This window comes from Symphalangus syndactylus, chromosome 20, assembly GCF_028878055.3.
Source record: "Symphalangus syndactylus isolate Jambi chromosome 20, NHGRI_mSymSyn1-v2.1_pri, whole genome shotgun sequence".
Classification (NCBI taxonomy): domain Eukaryota; kingdom Metazoa; phylum Chordata; class Mammalia; order Primates; family Hylobatidae; genus Symphalangus; species Symphalangus syndactylus.
In genome coordinates, this window is record NC_072442.2 from 52,447,172 (window position 1) to 52,470,510 (window position 23,339).

Sequence of the window (23,339 nt, forward strand, 5' to 3'; positions counted from 1 at the left end):
ATTCCTAGGGCTACTTCGGTGGTGGTTGAGTCCCCAAGCTCCAAGACTGAGTCCAGACCAGGGCCCCATCGGTAGTGAGGTCTGATTTTAGCAGTGCATGCCCACCTCCTTGTCTCCACCTGCTGGCTGGTGCTTGGAGCACCTTTAGGGGAACTTTAGCCATCAGAGTCTTGGGGTCAGGAGGCTGGGGGAAGGTCCTGGGAGGTGGGAAAGTCCCCCAACTGCTGGGTGGATGGGTGGGTGGGACTGTGTTCTCAGGGGCATCTGCTGGGCTGAGCCTCTCCCTGGGGGCTGTCCACATCAGCTTTCTCCCCTGCCATGGGTCAACTCAGGCCCATTTATGGGCCACACAGCTGCTGGAAGGCATGTGGTAGTGGAGAAGGGGAGGGGATAGCTGTCAGTGTACTTGGGGAAGAATCCCCCATCCATGGCAGCTTCCATGGGAGGCAAATCCCCAGCATCCAAGGGCTGCCTCTGATTGTCACCCACCCCCACCTGAGACCTTAGTGGCTAGAAGGGGGAGGGGTGGGGGCGGGGCCTGATTCACAGCAGGGTGTGTCCAGATGGTCAGTCTCTGGTAGCTAGCCTGTCCTGACAGTGGAGAGTTAAGCTCCCACTCTCCACCGTGCCGGCTGGCCAGGTGGGCTGAGGGTGACCGAGAGACCAGAACCTGCTTGCTGGAGCTTAGTGCTCAGAGCTGGGGAGGGAGGTTCCGCGGCTCCTCCGCTGTCAGCGCCCGCAGCCCCTCCCGGCTTCACTTCCTCCCGCAGCCCCTGCTACTGAGAAGCTCCGGGATCCCAGCAGCCGCCACGCCCTGGCCTCAGCCTGCAGGGTAAGTCGGTGGGCAATGCTGGGGACGTTGGAGGGGGCCAGGTCCCCAAGCCTGACAGTGAATGATGGGGCAGGGAAGGCCTAGTGGGCTCCTGGCTTCTACAGCCTGGAGCCAGGGTCTGTGTGGGGCTCCGGCACCCTCTCCCTTGACCTCCACACCCCTTCCTCTGCTGCCAGGGTGGGTGGGGGTCCCAGGAGGTGGGGTAGGGGCTGGACAGACAACTGTTGCTGCTGGGGCTTGGGAGTCCTGGGCTGGAGGAATGGGCCAGGGTTTGGTTGGGGACACAGATGGGCTAAATGGTATGAAATGGAAAGAGCGCCCTTCTGCCCCAGTGTGCGTAGAAAGGGTGGTGGGTCACATCTGCAAACTGAGGCAGCCAGGCAGCTCCCCACCTCCCATGTTTCCATGGGAAAGTACCCTACCCGGGTCCCCAGGGCCTGGTCCCAGCCTACCCTCTCCACTTCCCTCTGCTGGCGCTGCTCCTCTCTGCTCTCTGCCCGCTGCCCCCTTCTCCACCCTTCTGTCTCCTTATCACTCTTTGACTCGTTCTTCTTTCTCATCCTGCTCACTGGGGCCATGAGGGTTCCCCAACCCTGACCAAGACCCCACCCTTGCCAAGTGATGGGGGCTGTGGTTTCAGTTTTCCTGTGAGGGTGAGATTGTGCTGTTTGCTGAGCTTCCTAGGCCAGCCTAGGGCCTGAGGCGGGGTGGTGGAGAGAGCCTGGGCCACAGGCTAGGGGCCTCCCTCCCCTCGTGAAGCCCCCAGAGGCCCTGAGGCACACAGAGGTGGCATTCGATGCCTTCAGAGCTGAATCAGACTGAAAATATAGACAGACCCTGAAAGGCTTTGCAAACGGAAGAGGAACGTCATGGTAGACGCAGAGTGTCAGATCCGGCTCTGCCAACAACTGGCGACCTTGGGAAATCCACTCCCCCTTTCTAAGCCTTAGTAGTCTTGGCAGCAAAATGAAGGGTTTGATAGTCTAGTGGTTTTCCCAGTTATTTCTCCTTAGAGCTCCCCTTCTTTGGCGAGGGGTTGAGTGACTGGCCTCGTCCCAGCCATCGCACTTTTATCTGTTGGAATATTGGCCACCAGGCAAGACGTTGTGTAAAGAAAGGGTTGTGCCGTTAATGCAAATGGTAACAGGGGTTGTGACCCCTCAGATACCAGGAAGTCCCAGAGGAAAAGTCGGGGACAGTCGTGGCTCTTCCTGGGGGACAACATCAAAAGGGTGGCCCTATTGGCTCCCTGTTCCTCACCCCACAGGCCTCCCTCCCTCTCCTCACCCCTGCTGCTCATCCCTCCTGGCCCACTTCCCCTGCATTGGGGCTGGGCTCCCACACAGTGGGTGGACCTACTTGCACTTGGCTTTTTTGCCATTAGAAGTAATGAGAAGTAATGGCAAAAACCGCAATTACTTTTTTTTTTTTTGAGACGGAGTCTTGCTCTGTTGCCCAGGCTGGAGTGCAGTGGTGCCATCTTAGCTCCCAAGTTTAAGCAATTCTCCTGCCTCAGCCTCCTGAGTAGCTGGGATTACAGGCACAAGCCACCATGCCCAGCTAATTTTTGTATTTTTTTTAGTGGAGATGGGGTTTCACCATGTTGGTCAGGCTGGTCTCAAACAGCTGACCAGCCCACCTCAGCCTCCCAAAGTGCTGGGATTACACCCAGCCACCACGCCCAGCCTTTTGCACCAACCTAATACCTCCTTTTGCAGGCTCCAGTCAGGCCAACACTGACCCACAGCTGGGAGGAAGACGGGACCCTTGACATCTCCATCTCCACAGAGGTCCTGGCTGGATCGAGCAGCCTCCTCCTCCTAGGATGACCTCACCCTCCAGCTCTTCAGTTTTCAGGTTGGAGACATTAGATGGAGGCCAAGAAGATGGCTCTGAGGTGGACAGCAGAAAGCCGGATTTTGGGAGCGGGCTTCCTCCCATGGAGTCACTGTTCCAGGGCGAGGACCGGAAATTCGCCCCTCAGATAAAAGTCAACCTCAACTACCAAAAGGGAACAGGTGCCAGGTGAGACAGCAAGTGGGGGCAGGGCAAAGGGGGCCCCCTGCCCAGCTCCAGCAGAGCACCCGGAGTAAGACTCATTGACCAGCCCAGCACCAGTGCCCCTTCCCACAGCCTGTGGCGTCCTCAGTCTGGCTCTGGTGGCTCCTGGGCCCGACAGGCTGACCTCTGCTCTGCCGTCTGGCATTGCTCTTTCCAGAGGCTTCCCCATTCTTGGCCTTCTGCCTTCTGAGGTCATCTTCTTCGTGAGATACATTCTTGAGCTCTAAGTCCTCAAATGACCCTCAAATCCCCCTGTTCATGCCAACTCCCACCCCTGTCATGGTCCCTGTTGGGGAAGGCAGCAGGATCCACACTCCATCCAGTGAGAATCAAGGACATCTGGAAATGTCCCAGGCTTTCCTCAGTTCTGCAAGGCTGAGCCTGTCACTCAGGGGACGTGAACTGTGGGATTGAGGATGATAGGCTTCTGCTTGGAGTCATCTGCACTTTGATTTTCCTGTGGTCTTTCCACCAATTCAGACTGTGTGAGCCCCACACTCCTGAGAGTCCCGCTTCCAGTCCTGCTGCATTTGGCACCCCCTACCTCCCTGCCCAGGGTGGGGGCCTGCCCAGTGAGGCTGGAGAATCCTCATGGGCCAGGCTAGACTCTGCCACAGAAGCCCCTTCTTCCCTTCTCGTGCTTGAGGTACAGCCACCAGCTTTGGCCTCCCAGGCTAGAGCCCCTTCCTGTTTGTGCTGGAGGATAGTGGTCAGATTCAGCACCAGGGTAGGGGTGGATGTGTGGGGAGATTCTGGGAGCCGTGGAGCCTGCCCGACACAGGCAGGACAGGCCCTTGATGCCTTCAGTGCCTCAATCTGTGCCCTCACTGGGCTTCCCTACCCCAGGACCATGATGCTACCCTGGTGACAGAAAGTTCTTTGTCCATATGGCCACTTCTGCCAGCTGGACTGTCCACAGGGCTCCTGTCAGCAGCAGATAGAGCCCTCATGGTCATGTGTGGCTTCCTGGTGCTGACGAAGGAGGGCTGGCTATAATTACAGTCATAGCCGTTGGCTTAAAAAGTCAACCCTTGAAATCCCCACCTGAGTCAAGGAGGCAGAGGTTGCAGTGAGCAGAGATTGTGCCACCATATCCAGCCTGGGTGTCAGTGTGACTGTCTCCAAAAAAAAAGTGACCGATCCCAACAATCAATCACCTTGTCACCAACCTTTACTTGGCCGACCCATTCCACAAGAGACGTTAAGCTGGGACCTGAGGGTCTACAAAGCATCAAATAGCACCCCTTGTTCTTTGTCTTCGAATATCTGCTGATGGTGGTACCAGAAGCCCCAGAGGCAAGTTGGCCCCTGTGATTAGTAACACAGCCCAGGAGGGAATGACTCATGCCCTTCCCACTTCCAGTCACCAGATGCTGCTAGATTCTAGATTCTGATAAGCTACCAGATCCCTTCTGGGGTCTGTGGGAGAGATTTCTCATTAAGTGTGCCTTCTCAGTGGTGTCTGATATGTTTCAACATTGAGCCCAGCGTTGGGCCCAGGTAATGCTCTGTTTCTGGGAAATTTCTTGCTGCCGAGCCTAGAATCTCTCTGGGGATTCAGAGTCAGGGTCTGAAGTTAAACAGCCCTGCTGAGATTCCCAGTTTGGAGCTGTGTGACTTTGGCAAGTTAAATGACCTCCTTGTTTATCTAATGGAGAAATGAGTGGTTTCCGACCAGCAGGGCTGAAGTGAAGATGAAAGGCACAGAATATTTTGTAGTTAACAGACGGTTTCTGAGAGGAGAAGGGAGCTTTTCTACATACTTTCTTTGAGGGCAATGATGCATGCAGCCACTGTGAGTCTGCGGGGATCTCCCACAGCCCTATCCAGACCCAGGCCCAAGCTCAAGAGCCACCACAAGTTGTGTGTGCTGAAGGGGACCCAGTGGGATATCGAGGCTGTTGAGAGATGGTACATCAAGGCACCTGGCACATGACAAGCACCTGATGCTGAAAAGTGTCTGTGATGACTGGCGTCATGGGAGTGAAGCAGCTTAGTGCCTGGACAGGCCCCTTTTCCTCCTCCAGGGGTCCCCTAGGATGGCTCTAGGAGGATAGAGGCCCTCAGAAGGGCTCTCACTGGGCTCCTGGGCCTGAGGGGTGTGCAGTGTGTACAGGACTCCCTGAAAGGGCTCCCTGGGATGGAGGGCTTCTTGGGGGGGCCTGTGGTTCTTCTCCAGCATGAGTCACAAACCACATCCTCCACAGTCAGCCGGATCCAAACCGATTTGACCGAGATCGGCTCTTCAATGCGGTCTCCCGGGGTGTCCCTGAGGATCTGGCTGGACTTTCAGAGTACCTGAGCAAGACCAGCAAGTACCTCACCGACTCGGAATACACAGGTAGACCCTGCCCTGTGGGTCCAAGGCTAGGCATCCTGTGAGCTGATAGTTAGATGTGCTGGGTGGGCTTGATCCCTGGTCAGGAGCTGAGAAGTGAGTGTTCTCAGCAGCCCTCCCACTGGAATGATTGCTGAGGGGGCCCTGTGGACAGAGCTAATCAAGGATGGCCTCCTGTTGGTCTTGGCTGTGCCTCCCACTTCCACCCACCCCTCAGGTCTCCTGGCTACCTCTGTCACCCCTAGCCCATTGCAGTGGCTGAATGGAAACCCAAAGCAATCTTCTTTTTTTTTTTTTTTTTTTTTATTAAATAACAGTGTTGTTGAGATATAATATATAATGCATATACCATATACTTAACCCATCTCAAAGCGCTATTTGCCCAAAATCTAAATATCCGTATTGTTTGGGCTGATCAGAAAAATAACATGAGTACTCTAGAAGATTCAAACAGTAAGGAAACATATAGAGCCACGGGTAAACACAATCTCTCATCCTGGGCCCCTATTAATGGTTTGAGAATGCATCTGTTCAGACTTTCTTTCTTCTTTTTTATTTTTGGAGAGATGCGGTTTTGCCGTGTTGCCCAGGCTGGCCTCAAACTCCTGGGATCCAGCGATCCTTCCACCTTGGCCCCCCAAAGTGCTGGGATTACAGGTGTGAACCACCGCACAGGGCCTATCCAGACTTTCTTAATACATCAGTATATATTTACATAAATGGGGTCTTTTTTTTTTTTTTGAGACGGAGTCTCGCTCTGTCACCCAAGCTGGAGTGCAGTGGCATGATCTTGGCTCACTGCAAGCTCCGCCTCCCGGGTTCACGCCATTCTCCTGCCTCAGCCTCCTGAGTAGCTGGGACTACAGGAGCCCGCCACCACGCCCGGCTATTTTTTTGTATTTTTAGTAGAGACGGGGTTTCACCGTGTTATCCGGGATGGTCTCGATCTCCTGACCTCGTGATCCGCCCGCCTCGGCCTCCCAAAGTGCTGGGATTACAGGCATGAGCCACCGCGCCCGGCCAATGGGGTCTTGACATATATACTAATTTGTAATGTGCTTTTCCTCCACTTAATACGTCTTGTAGCACTTTCCATTTCAGTACTTGTCTAACTTAGTTACTTTGACAACTGCAGAGTGAGTTTTCCATTGTGTCCTTTATCATCATTTAGTTAATCAATTCCTTACTTATCGATAGCCATTTAGGTTGTTCGTAGTTTTTGGCTTCAACTAGCTGTGTGCCAGACCCTCTGTGTGCTATCCACTTTTTTTATATTATTCCCTTTTTATTGGAGATGGAGTCTTGCTCTGTTGCCCAGCCTGGAGTACAGTGGCGCGATCTTAGCTCACTGCAAAACTCCACCTCCCGGGCTCACGCCATTCTCCTGCCTCAGCCTCAGCCTCCCGAGCAGCTGGGATTATAGGCGCCAGCCACCAAGGTCGGCTAATTTTTTGTATTTTTTTAGTAGAGACAGGGTTTCACCGTGTTAGCCAGGATGGTCTCAATCTCCTGACTTCGTAATCTGCCAGCCTTGGCCTCCCCAAAGTGCTGGGATTACAGGCGTGAGCGACCGCACCTGGCCTTTTTTTTTTTTTCCGAGACAGAGTCTTGCTCTGTCACCCAGGCTGGAGTACAGTGGCGTGATCTCAGCTACTGCAACATCTGCCTCCCGGGTTCAAGCAATTCCTCTGCCTCAGCCTCCTGAGTAGCTGGGATTATAGGCGCCCACCACTGCGCCTGGCTAATTTTTGTATTTTTAGAAGAGACGGGATTTCACCATGTTGGTCAGGCTGGTCTGGAACTCCACCTCGTGATCTGCCCGCCTCGGCCTCCCAAAGTGTTGGGATTACAGGCGTGAGCCACCACGCCTGGCCTTATATTATTCCTTTTGAACCTTACAATAAACCTGGAACATTCCCATTTTACAGTAACAAAAACTGAGATTGAGAGAGGCCACGTGACTTGCCAGAGGAGACAGAGACATTAAGTGGTGGAGTCATGTACAAATACTGCTCTGAATATTCTCGTGTAGACAGCATTTCATGAATGATGACTTATGTCTTAGAAATTTAGTTTCTAAGCTGGGCGCAGTGGCTCACGCCTGTAATCCCAGCACTTTGGGAGGCCGAGGTGGGCAGATCATGAGGTGAGGAGATCGAGGCCATCCTGGCTAACACGGTAAAACCCATCTCTGCCAAAAACAAAAAACAAAACAACAAAAAAAAATTAGCCGGGTGTGGCGGTGTGCGCCTGTGGTCCCAGCTGCTGGGGAGGCTGAGGCAGGAGAATGGCGTGAACCCGGGAGGCGGAGCTTGCAGTGAGCCAAGATTGCGCCACTGAACTCCAGCCTGGGTGACAGAGCAAGACTCTGTCTCAAAAAAAAGAAAAGAAAAAGAAAAAAAAGAAATTTAGTTTCTAGGGCAGAAATTGTAGTCATGCCTGTTGGTATTTCTTATCTGTTACTTGGAGCCTTAATACCCTATAACATGGTTGTGCTCCCACCAGTTGTGTGTAGCATCTCTTTTAATCCTCCCAAGGGGTACTTTGAGCTGGGCTTGCTGTAAGAGCTATCGGGCAGCCCAGCCGCTCCAGGTCTCAGCACCACTGTGCCCCTTCCCCTCCCTTCTTCCCACAGAGGGCTCCACAGGTAAGACGTGCCTGATGAAGGCTGTGCTGAATCTTAAGGATGGGGTCAACGCCTGCATTCTGCCACTGCTGCAGATCGACCGGGACTCTGGCAATCCTCAGCCCCTGGTAAATGCCCAGTGTACAGATGACTATTACCGAGGCCACAGCGCTCTGCACATAGCCATTGAGAAGAGGAGTCTGCAATGTGTGAAGCTCCTGGTGGAGAATGGGGCCAATGTCCATGCCCGGGCCTGCGGCCGCTTCTTCCAGAAGGGCCAAGGGACTTGCTTTTATTTCGGTGAGTGAGCCTTTCTTGGATAAACTGAGGCAAAGAGAGGGTAAGGCCTTGTTCAAGGTCACCTGGTTAGTGTATGACAGAGCTGGCAGTTAAACCTAGGTTTTTCTGACCCTGACGTCCTGCTTCTAACCACTAGGCTGCCTGCAAAAGCAGTTTGTCTTTTGTCCAGGCCAGCCTCAAACTCCTGGCCTCTAACAATCCTCCTGCCTCAGCTTCTCGAGCTGGTGCTAAAAGTGTGTGCCACCACATCCAGCACTAATTTGTCATAAGAGATGTTTCATCCTCGTCTGGCCAGAAGATAGACATGCACCCAGACCCAGACCCAGACCCAGGGAAAGGAGTAGGGGCTGCTAGCACTGGCATGTGACTTGACCAGGCAGAGCCTGAATAAAGAGACAGCGTGCCTGGGCTCTGGCAAAGGAGACAGCAAAAGGCAGCGGGTTGGCTGGTCCCTGTTCTGCTCCCTTCAGTGGTAAAGAAGCCTGACCTGTTTCAAGGAGGGCTGGCCTTTTGTCCAAGGAGCACGAGGAGTAGGCAGATGGAAAGCAGGAGGCCTGGGGCCCAAGCTGCTCTCTTGGCCTGCAGGTGAGCTACCCCTCTCTTTGGCCGCTTGCACCAAGCAGTGGGATGTGGTAAGCTACCTCCTGGAGAACCCACACCAGCCCGCCAGCCTGCAGGCCACTGACTCCCAGGGCAACACAGTCCTGCATGCCCTAGTGATGATCTCGGACAACTCAGCTGAGAACGTCGCTCTGGTGACCAGCATGTATGATGGGCTCCTCCAAGCTGGGGCCCGCCTCTGCCCTACCGTGCAGCTTGAGGACATCCGCAACCTGCAGGATCTCACGCCTCTGAAGCTGGCCGCCAAGGAGGGCAAGATCGAGGTGAGCGGCTGTCCCCTTCCCACTTCCCCTCTCCAGGAAGCAGTAGGTCTCACCCCAAAATTTCTGCAGAAAGAACCCAGGGGGTGGTGAAGAGCAGTGGCTTCTCTGCTTTTCAATGGAACACTCCTGTTAGTAAGAAAATTTTCAGTATATACCTCTAATATATGTGTGTTTATTTATAAATTGTATATGAACTACTGAATATATTACATTATAAAACATTGAGTTTTTTTTTTTTTTTGAGATGGTGTTTCACTCTTGTTGCCCAGGCTGGAGTGCAATGGTGCAACCTCGGCTCACCGCAACCTCCGCTTCCCAGGTTCAAGCAATTCTCCTGCCTCAGCCTCCCAAGTAGCTGGGATTACAGGCATGTGCCACCACACCCAGCTAATTTTTTTTTTTTTTTTTTTTTTTTTTTTTTTTTTTTTTTTGAGACGGACTCTCATTCTGTAGCCCAGGCTGGAGTGCAGTGACAGATCTCGGCTCACTGCAACTTCCACCTCCCAGGTTCAAGCAATTCTTCTGCCTCAGCCCCCTGAGTAGCTGGGATTACAGGCACCCACCATCATGCCTGGCTAATTTTTTTTGTATTTTCAGTAAAGAGGGGTTTCACCATGTTGGTCAGGCTGGTCTTGAACTCCTCACCTCGTGATCCACCTGCTTCGGCCTCCCAAAGTGCTGGGATTACAGGCATCAGCTACCACACCCAGCCAATTTTTAATTTTTTTTTTGTATTTTTAGTAGAGATGGGTTTCACCATGTTGGCCAGGCTGGTCTTGAACTCCTGACCTCAGGTGATCTGCCTACCTCGGCCTCCCAAAGTGCTGGGATTACAGGTGTGAGCCATGGCACCCGGCCAAACATTGGGAATTTTTAAAAGTCATTTGGGTTTCTTTATTAAGAGATGGCCTTTTTGTATCTTTTGTCTATTTTGCTATTCTGTTTCTGCATATTTATTGATAACTTTATAATGAATTTAGTATTTTGTCTACTATAGCACTTGTAAAATTTCTCATAGTTCATCATTTGTTTTCCGAATTTTATTTTTTTTTGCTATACAGGATTTAAAATTTTTTATAATCTGCAAGTGTGACTATCTTTTCCTTTAAGGTTCCTTGGTTTTGCTATTGTCTAATTCCTGCTACAAGATTATATATATAATATATATTATATGTACATAATATATAACTATTATACATTATATTATATATTATAATTATATATAGTATATATATAATCTTCATACCCATATTTTCTTCCAAACTTTTGCAGCTGCATTTTTTTTTTTTTTTTGAGATGGAGTTTTGCTCTTGTCACCCAGGCTGGAGTACAATGGCACGATCTCAGCTCACTGCAACCTCCGCCTCCCAGGTTCAAGCGATTCTCCTGCCTCAGCCGCCCGAGTAGCTGGGATTACAGGCATGTGCCACCACGCCCGGCTAATTTTGTATTTTTAGTAGAGATGGGTTTCTCCATGTTGGTCAGGCTGGTCTCAAACTCCCGACCTCAGGTAATCCACCTGCCTCGGCCTACCAAAGTGCTGAGATTACAGGCATGAGCCAAAATGCCCAGCCTGCAGCTGCATTTTTAATGCCTATGGCTTTCACTAGCTGGAAGTTATTCTGGTAGGAAGAATAAACATGAGGCAGCCCCCACTTTGTTCCAGATAGCTTACCAATGGCCTATTCCAAATAGCTTTTGCCAATAGCTCACCAGGGCTGGCCTCATAAGCTCACAGTGGAGATTTTTGAAAGATTAAGGAAACGATAAACATAATTTTTAACCCTTTTTCGCTGCCCTCCCAAGTTTCTTGGAGTGCTCCCTGGGGTGTGTGAACCTCACTTTCTTGTCTAGAGGCACTGCTGTGTGGCCTATGAAAGCAGTGCCCTGATCTGTTCCTCCTTTCCCATTCCTCACGTGTGAAACCAGACTGCTTTCTAGGGACCACTTTCTAGTCTGTTGAAAATTTTAGATTCTGACCGCAAAACTGCACACACAGATATAGCTGGTAGACTCTGATCTCAGGGGCCTCAAGGACCCCAGGGCTAGGGATCTCTCTGCCATTTGAGGAGTTCAAGGAAGGCCACAGGGCAGGGGAGGGGAAGGAAGAGCCAGGCTGGCTGGCAGGCTGGGGCAGATGTGGCTGGGTGCGTGTGTGTGTTTAAGAGTTTAGACACACAAGGACCTGCGTGTACGGTGGTACGTGCACGTGTCAGCTGCAGCTCCGCAGACCATGGGCAGCTGCAGAATCCTGGGTGTTTCCCAGCCCTGGCCCAGGATCAGTGCCGGGAAGGGATCGTGAATGCAAGCTCATATGGCCACCCTGCAGATTTTCAGGCACATCCTGCAGCGGGAGTTTTCGGGACTGAGTCACCTTTCCCGAAAGTTCACCGAGTGGTGCTATGGGCCTGTCCGGGTGTCGCTGTATGACCTGGCTTCTGTGGACAGCTGTGAGGAGAACTCGGTGCTGGAGATCATCGCCTTTCATTGCAAGAGCCCGGTGAGCCCACAGGAGCGTGGGTGCATGCAGAAGACCCAGCAGAGTTCCCAGCAAGGTCCACAAATTGGGGCTGCCTGCTGGACCCTATCTGCCCCATTCCTGTGCCAGTGGGGGTGTGGCTGCATGTCCCAGCAGGCACGACCCTGACCATGGCCACCGGGCCCATACTCAATCCATACTCTAGTCCCATCCAAGACAGGGATAATGCCAAGGGCCTCGTGGCAACCATCCAGGTCCTCTCTGTTAACCAGCATCTCATTTGGAGGGCAAGCCCCTTGGTCACGCTGTAGCTGGGAGGGCTGGGGTGAGGTCCTTTGGGTCTCCTGGGGTGTGGAAGCCTGCTCCCTGTCCTCTCTCCTCATTTCCTGGGCCCTTGCTTTGATCCGGACATGGAGTGGGCAGCCTGTTTGCACTTGTTGAGTGTACCCGTGGCTCTCCCCTCCCCACCCCAGCACCGACACCGAATGGTCGTTTTGGAGCCCCTGAACAAATTGCTGCAGGCGAAATGGGATCTGCTCATCCCCAGGTTCTTCTTAAACTTCCTGTGTAATCTGATCTACATGTTCATCTTCACCGCTGTTGCCTACAATCAGCCTACCCTGAAGAAGGCAAGGGCGGGAGGTTTTGGGGGGCACATCTTGGGGGAGGCCTGCTTGAAACAACCCTGGGGGAAGATGGGGCAGTAATAGTGCTGAGGCATGGGCTGCTGGAGTGACATGCCCAAGCTTATGGGAGCCAGCACTGCAGTACTAATGGTGATACAGTGAAGATTTGCTGAGTACTCACTGTATGTGTAAAAGGATTCTAGGTGATGGACATGTGTTGACTAATTAATGTCCCCCAGAACCCTTGAGATGGTGAATTATAATCACCCCCAGTTCATAGTAGAGGGAAGGGAGGCACAGAGAGGTTAAGTAACTTGTCCAGGGTCACACAGGCTGGAAGTGGTGTGGACAGGGAATCTGAATCCAGGCAGCCTGGCTTCAGACCCTACACTGAAATGCTACACAGTGTGCCTCTCAGGATCCAGGGGTCCTTCCCTGGAGCCCATGTACCCCTGCCATTCTGAGGAGTCTCTCCACAGCTCAGGCTCAGAGTAGGCCCTCAGCTTCAGCTCTCAAGGGTGAGCTGTTCGAGAGAGGACCCAAGGCCCTAGGTCTCATCTGAGTGTGTCTTCAGCAGGCTGCCCCTCACCTGAAAGCGGAGGTTGGAAACTCCATGCTGCTGGCGGGCCACATCTTTATCCTGCTAGGGGGGATCTACCTCCTCGTGGGCCAGGTGAGTGCCCCTCCCCTTCTCCTACCAAGAAGCAAACCTAGAATTCTGCTTCAGGGGGCTTAGAGAAAGTTAGCTGCATCCCCTCACTGACAATACCCAGTCCCACCCAGAGCAACCAGCCTCACCGAAGCTGAGGGCCAGAGGTTCTGGCCTTGCCTTCTGAGTCCCCTGGAACCCCTCTGCTGTGCTTTTGGGGTTCCTTGGGGTAGCAGATAGCTTCTCGGATTCCTTGGCAGTACAGGCTCTGCTCCCTCAGGAATGGAGCTGGAAGCCCCTGCCCCCAGCCAGGCCCCTCGGCTGGGAAGTTCCCCTCTTGGGGAGCACAGAGACCAGAGGTAGGTGGGGTTCAGGCTATTTCCCCCAGTAGGGCCTCTTCAGTGGGAAATGCTGTAAGCCTGCAGGACACAGGCTGGACACCAAGACATTGGGACCTCCGCAGAGTGGGCAGAACTTGGGCACCAAACCCAGGTTGGCTGGGGTATGGGTGCTCCCTGTGAGGCCAGGGAGAAGGGAAGGGAGAGGCACTCTTCCCCTTCCTGCATGCAGTGCACAGGCTCTTCATCTGCACCCCCCGGCCTTGCCTAGGTGGCTGCTTTTCTGGAAAGAAAGTCCCAAGCGATCTCAGCTATCAGAAGTATTCATGAGTCCCCCCAAACCAAAGCTGCTGACTTAGCCCTAGCCCGGGTGGCAGGCTCCCGCTCAGCCAGGCCAGCAGGGGGCATGCAGGAGAGCAGGTTTCACAGCCCTCTGTCCTCCCTTCCTCCGCAGCTGTGGTACTTCTGGCGGCGCCACCTGTTCATCTGGATCTCGTTCATAGACAGCTACTTTGAAATCCTCTTGTACGTGGGTTCTCACTCCTCCTTCCCTCAACTGTCTCTGAGGTCTGGAAGGGCAGAAGGTTGTGGCAGAAGGCACCAGGTTGGCTTTAGAGGCGAAGACATGGGGCCCAGGAAGTCGGGACCTGGGTACAGGCCAGTCCCAGGAGTCTGGGCTGCCGTCCAGCCTGGGGCCCCTTGTGCTCCCATCACTGTAGATAGTGACATTTACTAGGCCTCGGCACACACCTGTTTCACTTAGTCCTTGAAAACACTCTATGAGTCAGGCATCATTATTATTATGCCCATTTTACAGTGGGAGGGAACTGAGGCCCACAGAGGTTAAATGTCTTGCCTAAGATGGAGGTCAGGACCTTGGTCAGCATAGGGCAGTGGGGGCTCAGGGAGCCAAGTGGCCAGCAAGCCCACCTGGATCCTGCTCCCACACAGCCTGTTCCAGGCCCTGCTCACAGTGGTGTCCCAGGTGCTGTTTTTCCTGGCCATCGAGTGGTACCTGCCCCTGCTTGTGTCTGCGCTGGTGCTGGGCTGGCTGAACCTGCTTTACTATACACGTGGCTTCCAGCACACAGGCATCTACAGTGTCATGATCCAGAAGGTGAGAGAAGGGGGTGGCCCACCGGGACTCTTTTGGCCTCATCAGGCAAGAAGAGCCTTCCTCCACAGCTATCCTAGGCAGAGGAGGGCATGTGTACATCTGCCTGTGCGCCAGCACCCAGATACTTGCTGGATGGAAGCTTAAGTACAGGCGTGCACATACCTCTCTCAGGGCTCTGCATGCACATGCAAACAAACGCACATATGTGTGTTTGCAGGTGTCCACACGGGAGCATGTGCATCCTTCCACAAGCAATGAGCAAAGAATATGTGCATAAGCTCATCTGCATGTCTGTGTCCTGGGATGTGTGAGTGCGGGCATGTAACTGCGTTCATTTATGTATTCAGCGCATGTTTATGGAGTGCCTACTGTGGGCCGGGCCCCGTTCTAGGTGTTGGGAATATAGCAGAGAACAAAACAAGTCCTTGCTCCCCTGAAGCTGATGTTCTGGTGGGAGGAAATGAAAACCTTAAGAAAACAACTGAGAACACTCCACACTGCTAAATTCTATGAAGGAAAAAAAAGCACAGGACAATCTGATGGAGAATGGCTGGGACCAAGTACCCTTTAGATGGGTTGGTCTGGGAAGCCTCTCTGAAGAGGGGATGTTTAAGTTGAGACCTGAAAGAATGATTCAGCCACAGCAGGGTGAAGAGGAGATATTCTCAGCAGAGGGCACAGCAGTGGCTGCCGTGAGCCAGAAGCAGCTTGGGGTGCTTGGGACAGGGTGAGGAGGCTGGGTGGCTGGGGAGATGGCAGGAGGGTGGAGGTGAGGAGGTTGAGAGGAAGGGAAGGGCCAGGGGCCCCTTCCAAGGGGAGGGATTTGGAGGTCTCCAGAGGCTTTTTTTTTTAAATTGTAGTAAAATACACCTAACATAGAACTTAACTTTTTTTTTTTCTTTGAGACAGAGTCTCACTCTTGTTGCCTAGGCTAGAGTGCGATGGCACCATCTCGGCTCACTGCAAACCCCTACTCCTGGGTTCAAGCGATTCTCCTGCCTCAGCCTCCTGTATAGCTGGGGTTGCAGGCACCCACCACCATGCCCAGCTAATTTTTGTATTTTTAGTAGAGACAGGTTTTCACCACGTTGGCCAGGCTGGTCTCGACTCCTGACCTCAGGTGATCCACCTGCCTTGGCCTCCCAAAGTGCTGGGATTACAGGCGTGAGCCACTGCACCTGGCCCATTTTAACCTTTTTTTTTTTTAAGTATACAGCTAAGTGTCATTAAGTACATTCACACTGTTGTATAACCATCACTACCATCCAACTCCAGAACTTTCTTGTCATCCCAAACTGAAACTCAACACCCATTAAACAACTCCCCATTCTCTCCTTCCCCTAGTCCCTGGAAGCCACCATTCTAATTTCTGTTTCTATGAATTTGACGACCATGGCTACGTCGTATAAGTGGAATCATACAGTATTTGTCCTTTAATGTCTGGCTTATTTTACTCAGTATAATGTCCTCAAGGATCAGCCATGTTGTAGCATGTGTCAGAAATGCCTTCCTTTTTTTTTTTTTTTTTTTTTTTTGAGATGGAGTCTTGCTCTGTTGCCCAGGCTGGAGTACAATGGTGCAATCTTGGCTCACTGCAACCTCCGCCACCCAGGTTCAAGCGATTCTCCTGCCTCAGCCTCCCGAGTAACTGGGACTACAGGCATGTGTCACCACATCTGGCAAATTTTTTGTATTTTTAGTAGAGACGGAGTTTTGCCACGTTGGCCAGGATGGTCTTGAACTCCTGACCTCAGGTGATCCACCCACCTTGGCTTCCCAAAGTGCTGGGATTACAGGCTGAGCCACCGCGCCCAGCCAATTCCTTCCTTTTTGAGGCTGAATAATATCCCATTGTGTAGATACACCACATTTTGTGCGTCCATTCATCTGTTGATCCAGTCACCTGTTGCTTCCACCTTTTGACCACTGTGAATAATGCTGCTATGAACAGGGGTGTAAAAGTATCTGTTAGAGTCCCTGCTTTCAATTCTTTTGGGCATATACATACCCAGAAGTGGAATTGCTGGGTCATACAGTAGTTCTATATTTAATTTTGTGACCCTGGAAGGTTTTTTTTTTTTTTTTTTGAGATGGGACTCATTCAGTCACCTAGGCTGGAGTGCTGTGACACGATCATAGTTCAATGCCACCTTGACATTCTGGGCTCAAGCAATCCTCCTGTCTCAGCCTCCTGAGTAGCTGGCACTGTAGGCTTGTGCCACCATGCCCGGCTACTGGAAAGTTTTAAGCAGGAAAACAATGTGATCTGAGACATATGTGTGTGTGTGTGTATATATGTATTTTTTTGATACATATGTATTTTTTGTATATATGTATTTTTTTGAGACGAAGTCTCACTCTGTAGCCCAGGCTGGAGTGCAGTGGTGTGATCTTGGTTCACCACAACCCCTGCCTCCTGGGTTCAAGTGATTCTCCTGCCTCAGCCTCCTGAGTAGCTGGGATTACAGGCACAGGTGCACCACTGCACCCGGCTAATTTTTTGTATTTTTAGTAGAAACGCAGTTTCACCATGTTGGCCAGGCTGGTCTTGAACTCCCAACCTCAGGTAATCTGCCCGCCTCAGCCTCCCAAAGTGATAGGATTATAGGCATGAGCCACTGCACCCAGCCAGATCTGAGATATATTTTTAAAAGACTCCTCTGCTCGGTGTGGCTCCACAGGCCCACATATGCATATGTATGTGTGCGTATGTGCAGTGTACACGGGAACCATGCTGCTGTGGGTGAGGCAGGGTTCTGGGGTCATGACTGGTGGCCCAGCTACCCACCCTGGCCCCTGGGCATATGTGTTCCAGGTCATCCTGCGGGACCTGCTGCGCTTCCTTCTGATCTACTTAGTCTTCCTTTTCGGCTTCGCTGTAGGTAAAGGCTCCCTCCGGCCCCCTCCCCCTTCCCCATGTTCCTTGTCCACGCTGTATACTCCCAAGGCTGCCTGCCGGTATCCTGGGCTAAAGACCCCTCTCCCTTCATCCCATAGCCCTGGTGAGTCTGAGCCAGGAGGCTTGGCGCCCCGAAGCTCCTACAGGCCCCAATGCCACAGAGTCGGTGCAGCCCGCGGAGGGACAGGAGGACGAGGGCAACGGGGTCCAGTACAGGGGTATCCTGGAAGCCTGCTTGGAGCTCTTCAAATTCACCATCGGCATGGGCGAGCTGGCCTTCCAGGAGCAGCTGCACTTCCGCGGCATGGTGCTGCTGCTGCTGCTGGCCTACGTGCTGCTCACCTACATCCTGCTGCTCAACATGCTCATCGCCCTCATGAGCGAGACCGTCAACAGTGTCGCCACCGACAGCTGGAGCATCTGGAAGCTGCAGGTGCCACCAGAGAGGCTCCCTGCCCCCACCCCACCCCACACTCAGGCAGTGGGGAGTGTTCGGGACCCTGCGGAGCTGGGACTTCCCTAGCCAGGAGATGCCGGGTTGGGCAGCTGTACTTCGTCAGTCCTCCTCTTCCTTTTTTTTTTTTTTTTTTTTCTGGAGACAAGGTCTTGCTCCGTCACCCAGGCTGGAGTGAAGTGGCACGATCACAGCTCAGTGCAGCCTTGGCCTCCTGAGCTCAAGTGATCCTCCTTCCTCAGCCTCCTGAGTAGCTGGGGTTACAGGCACCTGCCACCACACTCGGCTAATATTTTTATTTTTTGTAGAGAAGAAGGTCTCACTATGTTGCCCTGGCCTCAGGTGATCCTCCCACCTTTGCCTCCCACAGTGCTGGGATTACTCCCTCCTCCTTTAAGCTCATAGATGTACTTAGGACAGTGCCCAGCACCAAGTAGGTGCTCAATGTGCCACCAGCTACTATTATCATCATTGCTGTCCAGTGTTTCTTTTTTTGGAGTCAAGAGTTTTGCTCGTTGCCCAGGCTGGAGTGCAATGGCGCAATCTTGGCTCACTGCAACCTTTGTCTCCTGGGTTCAAGCAATTCTCCTGCTTCAGCCTCCCAAGTAGCTAGGATTACAGGCATGTGCCACCATGCCCAGCTAATTTTTTTGTATTTAGTAGAGACAAGGTTTCACCATGTTGGTCAAGCTGGTCTCGAACTCCTGACCTCAGGTGATCCACCTGCCTTGGCCTCCCAAAGTGCTGGCATTACAGGCATGAGCCACTGTGCCCCACCCTGCTGCCAATTCATTGTTGATCTTGGGGAAGCCCCTTATCTCCTCTGAGCCTTGGTGCCCTCCTCTGCAAGGTTCTGTGCCCCACCTGACTCACTGGTGTGCCTCTGGGCAGGCACATGTATGGGGTGAGCAAATGAAGTTCTGTTGCTGGTGGTGTGGCAATCTGGAGCCTGGAACGATGTAAGAGCAAGTAGCTGTCCAGTACTCATAACGTACAGACTTCCCATCAGCTGTCTGAGGCACTTTGTCCTCAGTCTACAAATGGGGAAACTGAGATGCAGAGAGGCTGAGGGCCCAACCCCACATAGGTAATCGGATGTTGGAGCCAGATTCGAATCCGCGTGTTTAGTTGACTTTGCGTTATACTGTGAAGTGCTGCGGGCACTTCCCTGCTCCGCTTGCCTTGTGTGCCTTTGCCCCCAGGCAGGGTCCCAGGACATTCTGTCTGATGCATCCTTTGTCCCCAGAAAGCCATCTCTGTCCTGGAGATGGAGAATGGCTATTGGTGGTGCAGGAAGAAGCAGCGGGCAGGCGTGATGCTGACCGTCGGCACTAAGCCAGATGGCAGCCCCGATGAGCGCTGGTGCTTCAGGTGAGTGAGTGGCGGGAGGGTCTCCTGGGGGCCTTGCTGTCCAGCAATCCCTGGGGCCCCCCTGCAGTGCAGGGCACAGCTGCCAGGAGCCAGGTCTGGTGGGAAGGGCAGGCCCAAAGAGCACCAGGGACTGAGCCTGAGCAGGTGAGGTCAGGGGTCTGGATCTGACAAGCCATGGCTGCCGCATGACTGGCCATCTGCCTGTCCCAGTGGCTTAAACTGAAGGTCCCCTCCTGGTGATCTCAGACTCTTCCTTGCAGCCTGAAATGTGGTACAGTAGGGAGGCCAAGAAGTCAGAGGGACCCTTGGGTTCCTAGCACTCTAGCATTGCCCTGACTGCTCTGTATCCCCCCACCCCCAATTCTGCCAGCCTGATCTCTGAGCTACAACCGCTTCCATGGAGAACATGCCCTTCTTTGTCTAGGAAAGGCTGGGACACTGGGAGAGGGAACCTAGTGACAAACACACAGCTAAAAACAGACACTGTCGGCCCGGCGTGGTGGCTCACGCCTGTAATCCCAGCACTTTGGGAGGCCGAGGTGGGCGAATCACGAGGTCAGGAGATCGAGACCATCCTGGCTAACACGGTGAAACCCAATCTCTACTAAAAATACAAAAAAGTAGCCGGGCGTGGTGGCGGGTGCCTGTAGTCCCAGCTACTAGGGAGGCTGAGGCAGGAGAATGGTGTGAACCTGGGAGGCGGAGCTTGCAGTGAGCCGAGATGGCGCCACTGCACTCCAGCCTGGGCGACAGAGCGATACTCTGTCTCAAAAAAAAAAAAAAAAGAAAAGAAAAATAAAACAACAACAAAAAAACCCAGACACTGTCGTGAGGCAGCAGATGAGCAGAGAGACGGAGTCTTAGGCATGAGGAGCAGCAGTGAAAGGCCCCAGAACCTGGGAGCACAGATACACCTGATCTGAATTCCTCTTCTCTGGTTGCTCTGGGCAACCTAGGCTGCTGTGAACAGCCAGAAGCGATGGATGCTGATTCCTGCAAGTGAGCACCTGCCTCACAGGACAGGGCTCCAAGTGGGTGGCCCAGAACCCTGCAGAGAGAAAGCCTGTCCTCCTCAGGGCCTCTGTGTCCACCAGAGCATCTCTGCATAGTCTCCCAATTTGGGGGGCCACGCCCCTCTCTGGGGTGGGAGAGGGGGTGGTCAAAGCAGGCAAACCTCAGAGCTGCTCTGTTGCCCTCAGGGTGGAGGAGGTGAACTGGGCTTCGTGGGAGCAGACGCTGCCTACGCTGTGTGAGGACCCGTCAGGGGCAGTTGTCCCTCGTGAGTAGCCTGGTGACTGCAGCCTCTGGCCTGGGGTGTGTGTCTGCTGCTTGGCCACAAAGCCTTGGAGAGTCTGGGGCGGGACCCAGAGACCTCCTCGTAGTCCCTTTGCAGATCCCCGCATGCCAGGTCCTCTACAGGGATTGCCTCCCTAAAACAGTGGCTCCCTCCTTTCCTTCCCACCCACACCTTGCTTTCAGGCAGGAACCAGGGGAAACCTCTGAGGCTGTTAGTGCTTCCACCAGCCCAGCCTCCGGCTGCCCTCTCTCCGATGCCAGTCAGTCACACCCTTTGCCCATTCAATTGGTTATCGAGGGTCTGTCCCTAGCCAGGCCTGGGCTGAGCCTGGGGACTCAGCAGGGGAATAAGTTAGGAAGGGCTGTGTCACAGCGCAGCCTAAAACAGAGGCAGCATCTCCCTGGACCCTCAGAGGAACTGCTCTGCATAGGCCCTTAGTCCCTTCACACCCCAACTCCCCCACCTCTGAGAAACCACTTCCCATGCTTCCCCCATGTCCATGGCCTGCGTCCTCTCCGTTCTAGTGTAGTGATGGCCTCTCCTGTCCCCACCCAGCTGCCTCCACCAAGACTGGTTCCTTCCTCCTACCCTCAGAGGCCTGTTCTGAGGATTAGCTGTCTCTACTGCATACCCTTTCTTTCTAGAACCTTCAATAGCTCCCACCTTCCACTGGTTCACCTCCTCTCCTTTCTCCATCTCTTTCCTGACAAATTTCACTTGCTTGTGCCTGTTGCCCCCCATAACAGCCTCCTGAGTCGCCCACAGCCCCTGTTGTAGGGAGGCTCCTCTGGCCTCTTCTGCCCCACAGCCTCCTGGTTTCCCAGGCTCCTGGGCCATGACCATGTCCTCACATACAGATAGGTTTCTCTTCACCCTCTCTTTGCATCTCCCTCCCTTCACTACAATGCCAGGAAAGTCACCTCTGAAAGTCACCTTGTCCCTCCCTCATCTTGCCCCAAGCACTCCACACCCCACTGCCTGCTGAGGCCTCCGATGTGACATTCCCAACAGGAACAGCCTTGGGGCTGCCCCAGCAGGTCACATGTATGTCACCCCACCCCCTCCTCACCCAGGTGGAAGGACTTGAGAGCCTCAGCTTATTTCCCCCTGCTATACCAGCTTTCCCACCTGGAGCTGAGTGTCCTTGACCTCTCAGGCGGCCACTCATCCCTCTGCCCTGCCCTGCCCTGCCTCTCACTTCTGCTTCTGTACCACTGCAGGGCGGCCCAGCCTGCACTCTTATCCTATTCCAGTCCTGCTAATGTGGACAAAAACTACATGCAGCCCACACTACGCAATGCCTCCCACTGCCTGGAAGGCTGCACTCCTCAGAATGCAAGTCAGGGCCCAAAGCTATCGTGTAACCCACTCCCCACACCTCCATCCACGCATCTGCAGTATCCCTTGTTCTTTGCTTTCCTTGGTTCATCTCTGGATTCGTCTCTGTCGGAAGCGCTCTTCCTCCCCTCTGGGTGTCCAAATCTGCCACCGCCCCGGCAGGACAGGTCCCCTCTCTCCTCTGAGCTACCCCAGCATGTCTCAGGTGTTCTGATCTCTGACACACAAGTCTGTCACCTCCAGGCACTTTAAGCTCCTGGGGGTGGCAGGGGCAGGGGGAAGCCCTTGATATGGCAGGGGATTGGGAAATGCTTGTGGAGTGAAGGAAGCAGGGAGAGGGATTGCTGGCCTCCAGGATGGCTGAGGCTGTCCCCATGGCATGACGTGTTTTCATGACTGTGGCCCCTTATTTCCCTGGTGCCTGCTTCCTGGGGACACACTCAAGGGTTAAGCCACAGCGCTTGCCATCTGTTTACAGGAACTCTCGAGAACCCTGTCCTGGCTTCCCCACCCAAGGAGGATGAGGATGGTGCCTCTGAGGAAAATGATGTGCCCCTCCAAGCTCCTCCAGTCCAACTGATGGCCCAGATGCAGCAGGAGGCCAGAGGACAGAGCAGGGGATCTTTCCATCCACATCTGCTGGCTCTGGGGTCCCAGTGAATTCTGGTGGCAAATATATATTTTCATTAACTAACTCTTCTGGAAACATTATTTGAGCAGAGTTGCTGGGACCCTTAGAGCTGGCAATGTCTGCATGTCTCTGTGTGCACAGGTCTGTGTATGGGACTAGGTTGCTCCTGCCCTTGCCTGGGCACAGAGACCCTCAGCTGCTGTGTCCCCACCCTCACCCCCACATCCCCAAGTCTGGGGACTGTCCTCTTCCTGGGTACAGGCAGCTGGCTGAGGTGCTATGCCCATTGTTGTGGCAGATATATGGTGACGGACAAACAGCCACCTCTCCTCTCTCTCCACCATGACACCCTTTGTTTTCCACACCCACCCTGCTTTTGGGCAGGCACCTGGGAAAACCCTTAAAGCCACCTCTCTTGCTTTCTCTTCCTACTGGGCTTCTTGCTCAATTCTCACCCCTCCCAAGCCATTCTCTGCAGGGCAGCCAGAGGTCCTTTCTAAGACATAAGACAAACATGTCCTCTTTGTGCTCTGAAGGCCTGAAAGGCTCCCTAGTACCCACAGAATGCCCTAGCTGGCATCCCGAGACCCCCACGGTTTTGCCCAAGCAGTTCCAGACACCTCCTCCCCTCCACCTCTGTTGACCCTCCCTCCTTAGCGCTCTCCCCAAATTCATGAAGGCCGAGAAACCTCGAGCTTGATCCTTTGACCTGGCTCTTGCTGGAAGCCCCCTCCTCCATTAAAACCCTACACTTGGGGGTGGGGGGAGGGATAGCATTAGGAGATATACCTAATGTAAATGATGAGTTAATGGGTGCAGCACACCAACATGGCACATGTATACATATGTAACAAACCTGCACGTTGTGCACATGTACCCTAGAACTTATAGTAATAAAAAATAATAATAAAATAAAACCCTACACTTGCCGGGCACCTGTAATCCCAGCACTCTGGGAGGCCCAGGCGGGTGGATCACCTGAGTTCAGGAGTTCGAGACCAGCCTGACCAACATGGAGAAACCCCGTCTCTACTAAAAATACAAAATTAGCCGGGCATGGTGGCACATGCCTGTAATCCCAGCTACTCGGGAGGCTGAG

At 53.3% G+C, this 23,339-nt stretch overlaps 1 protein-coding gene across 3 annotated transcripts; it reads left to right on the forward strand.

Annotated features, from left to right (window-relative positions):
* Positions 1-219: 219 nt before the first annotated feature.
* TRPV2 (transient receptor potential cation channel subfamily V member 2) lies at positions 220-22,303 on the forward strand. 3 transcript variants are annotated; one of them, XM_063629348.1, is made up of 15 exons: positions 220-832; positions 2,551-2,857; positions 5,101-5,234; positions 7,867-8,157; positions 8,743-9,041; positions 11,371-11,541; positions 11,994-12,149; positions 12,724-12,819; positions 13,588-13,658; positions 14,085-14,250; positions 17,066-17,132; positions 17,248-17,582; positions 18,850-18,974; positions 20,174-20,253; positions 22,088-22,303. In XM_063629348.1, exons 2-15 carry the CDS (start codon positions 2,658-2,660, stop codon positions 22,267-22,269), a joined length of 2,373 nt encoding a protein of 790 aa, XP_063485418.1. In that variant the 5' UTR covers positions 220-832; positions 2,551-2,657; the 3' UTR covers positions 22,270-22,303. The 3 variants fall into 3 exon arrangements, with proteins under 3 accessions (XP_063485418.1, XP_055114837.1, XP_063485419.1); XM_055258862.2 differs by having other exon boundaries at positions 240-832; positions 12,721-12,819; XM_063629349.1 differs by having other exon boundaries at positions 268-832; positions 12,721-12,819; positions 20,174-20,265.
* The last annotated feature ends 1,036 nt before the right edge of the window (positions 22,304-23,339 follow it).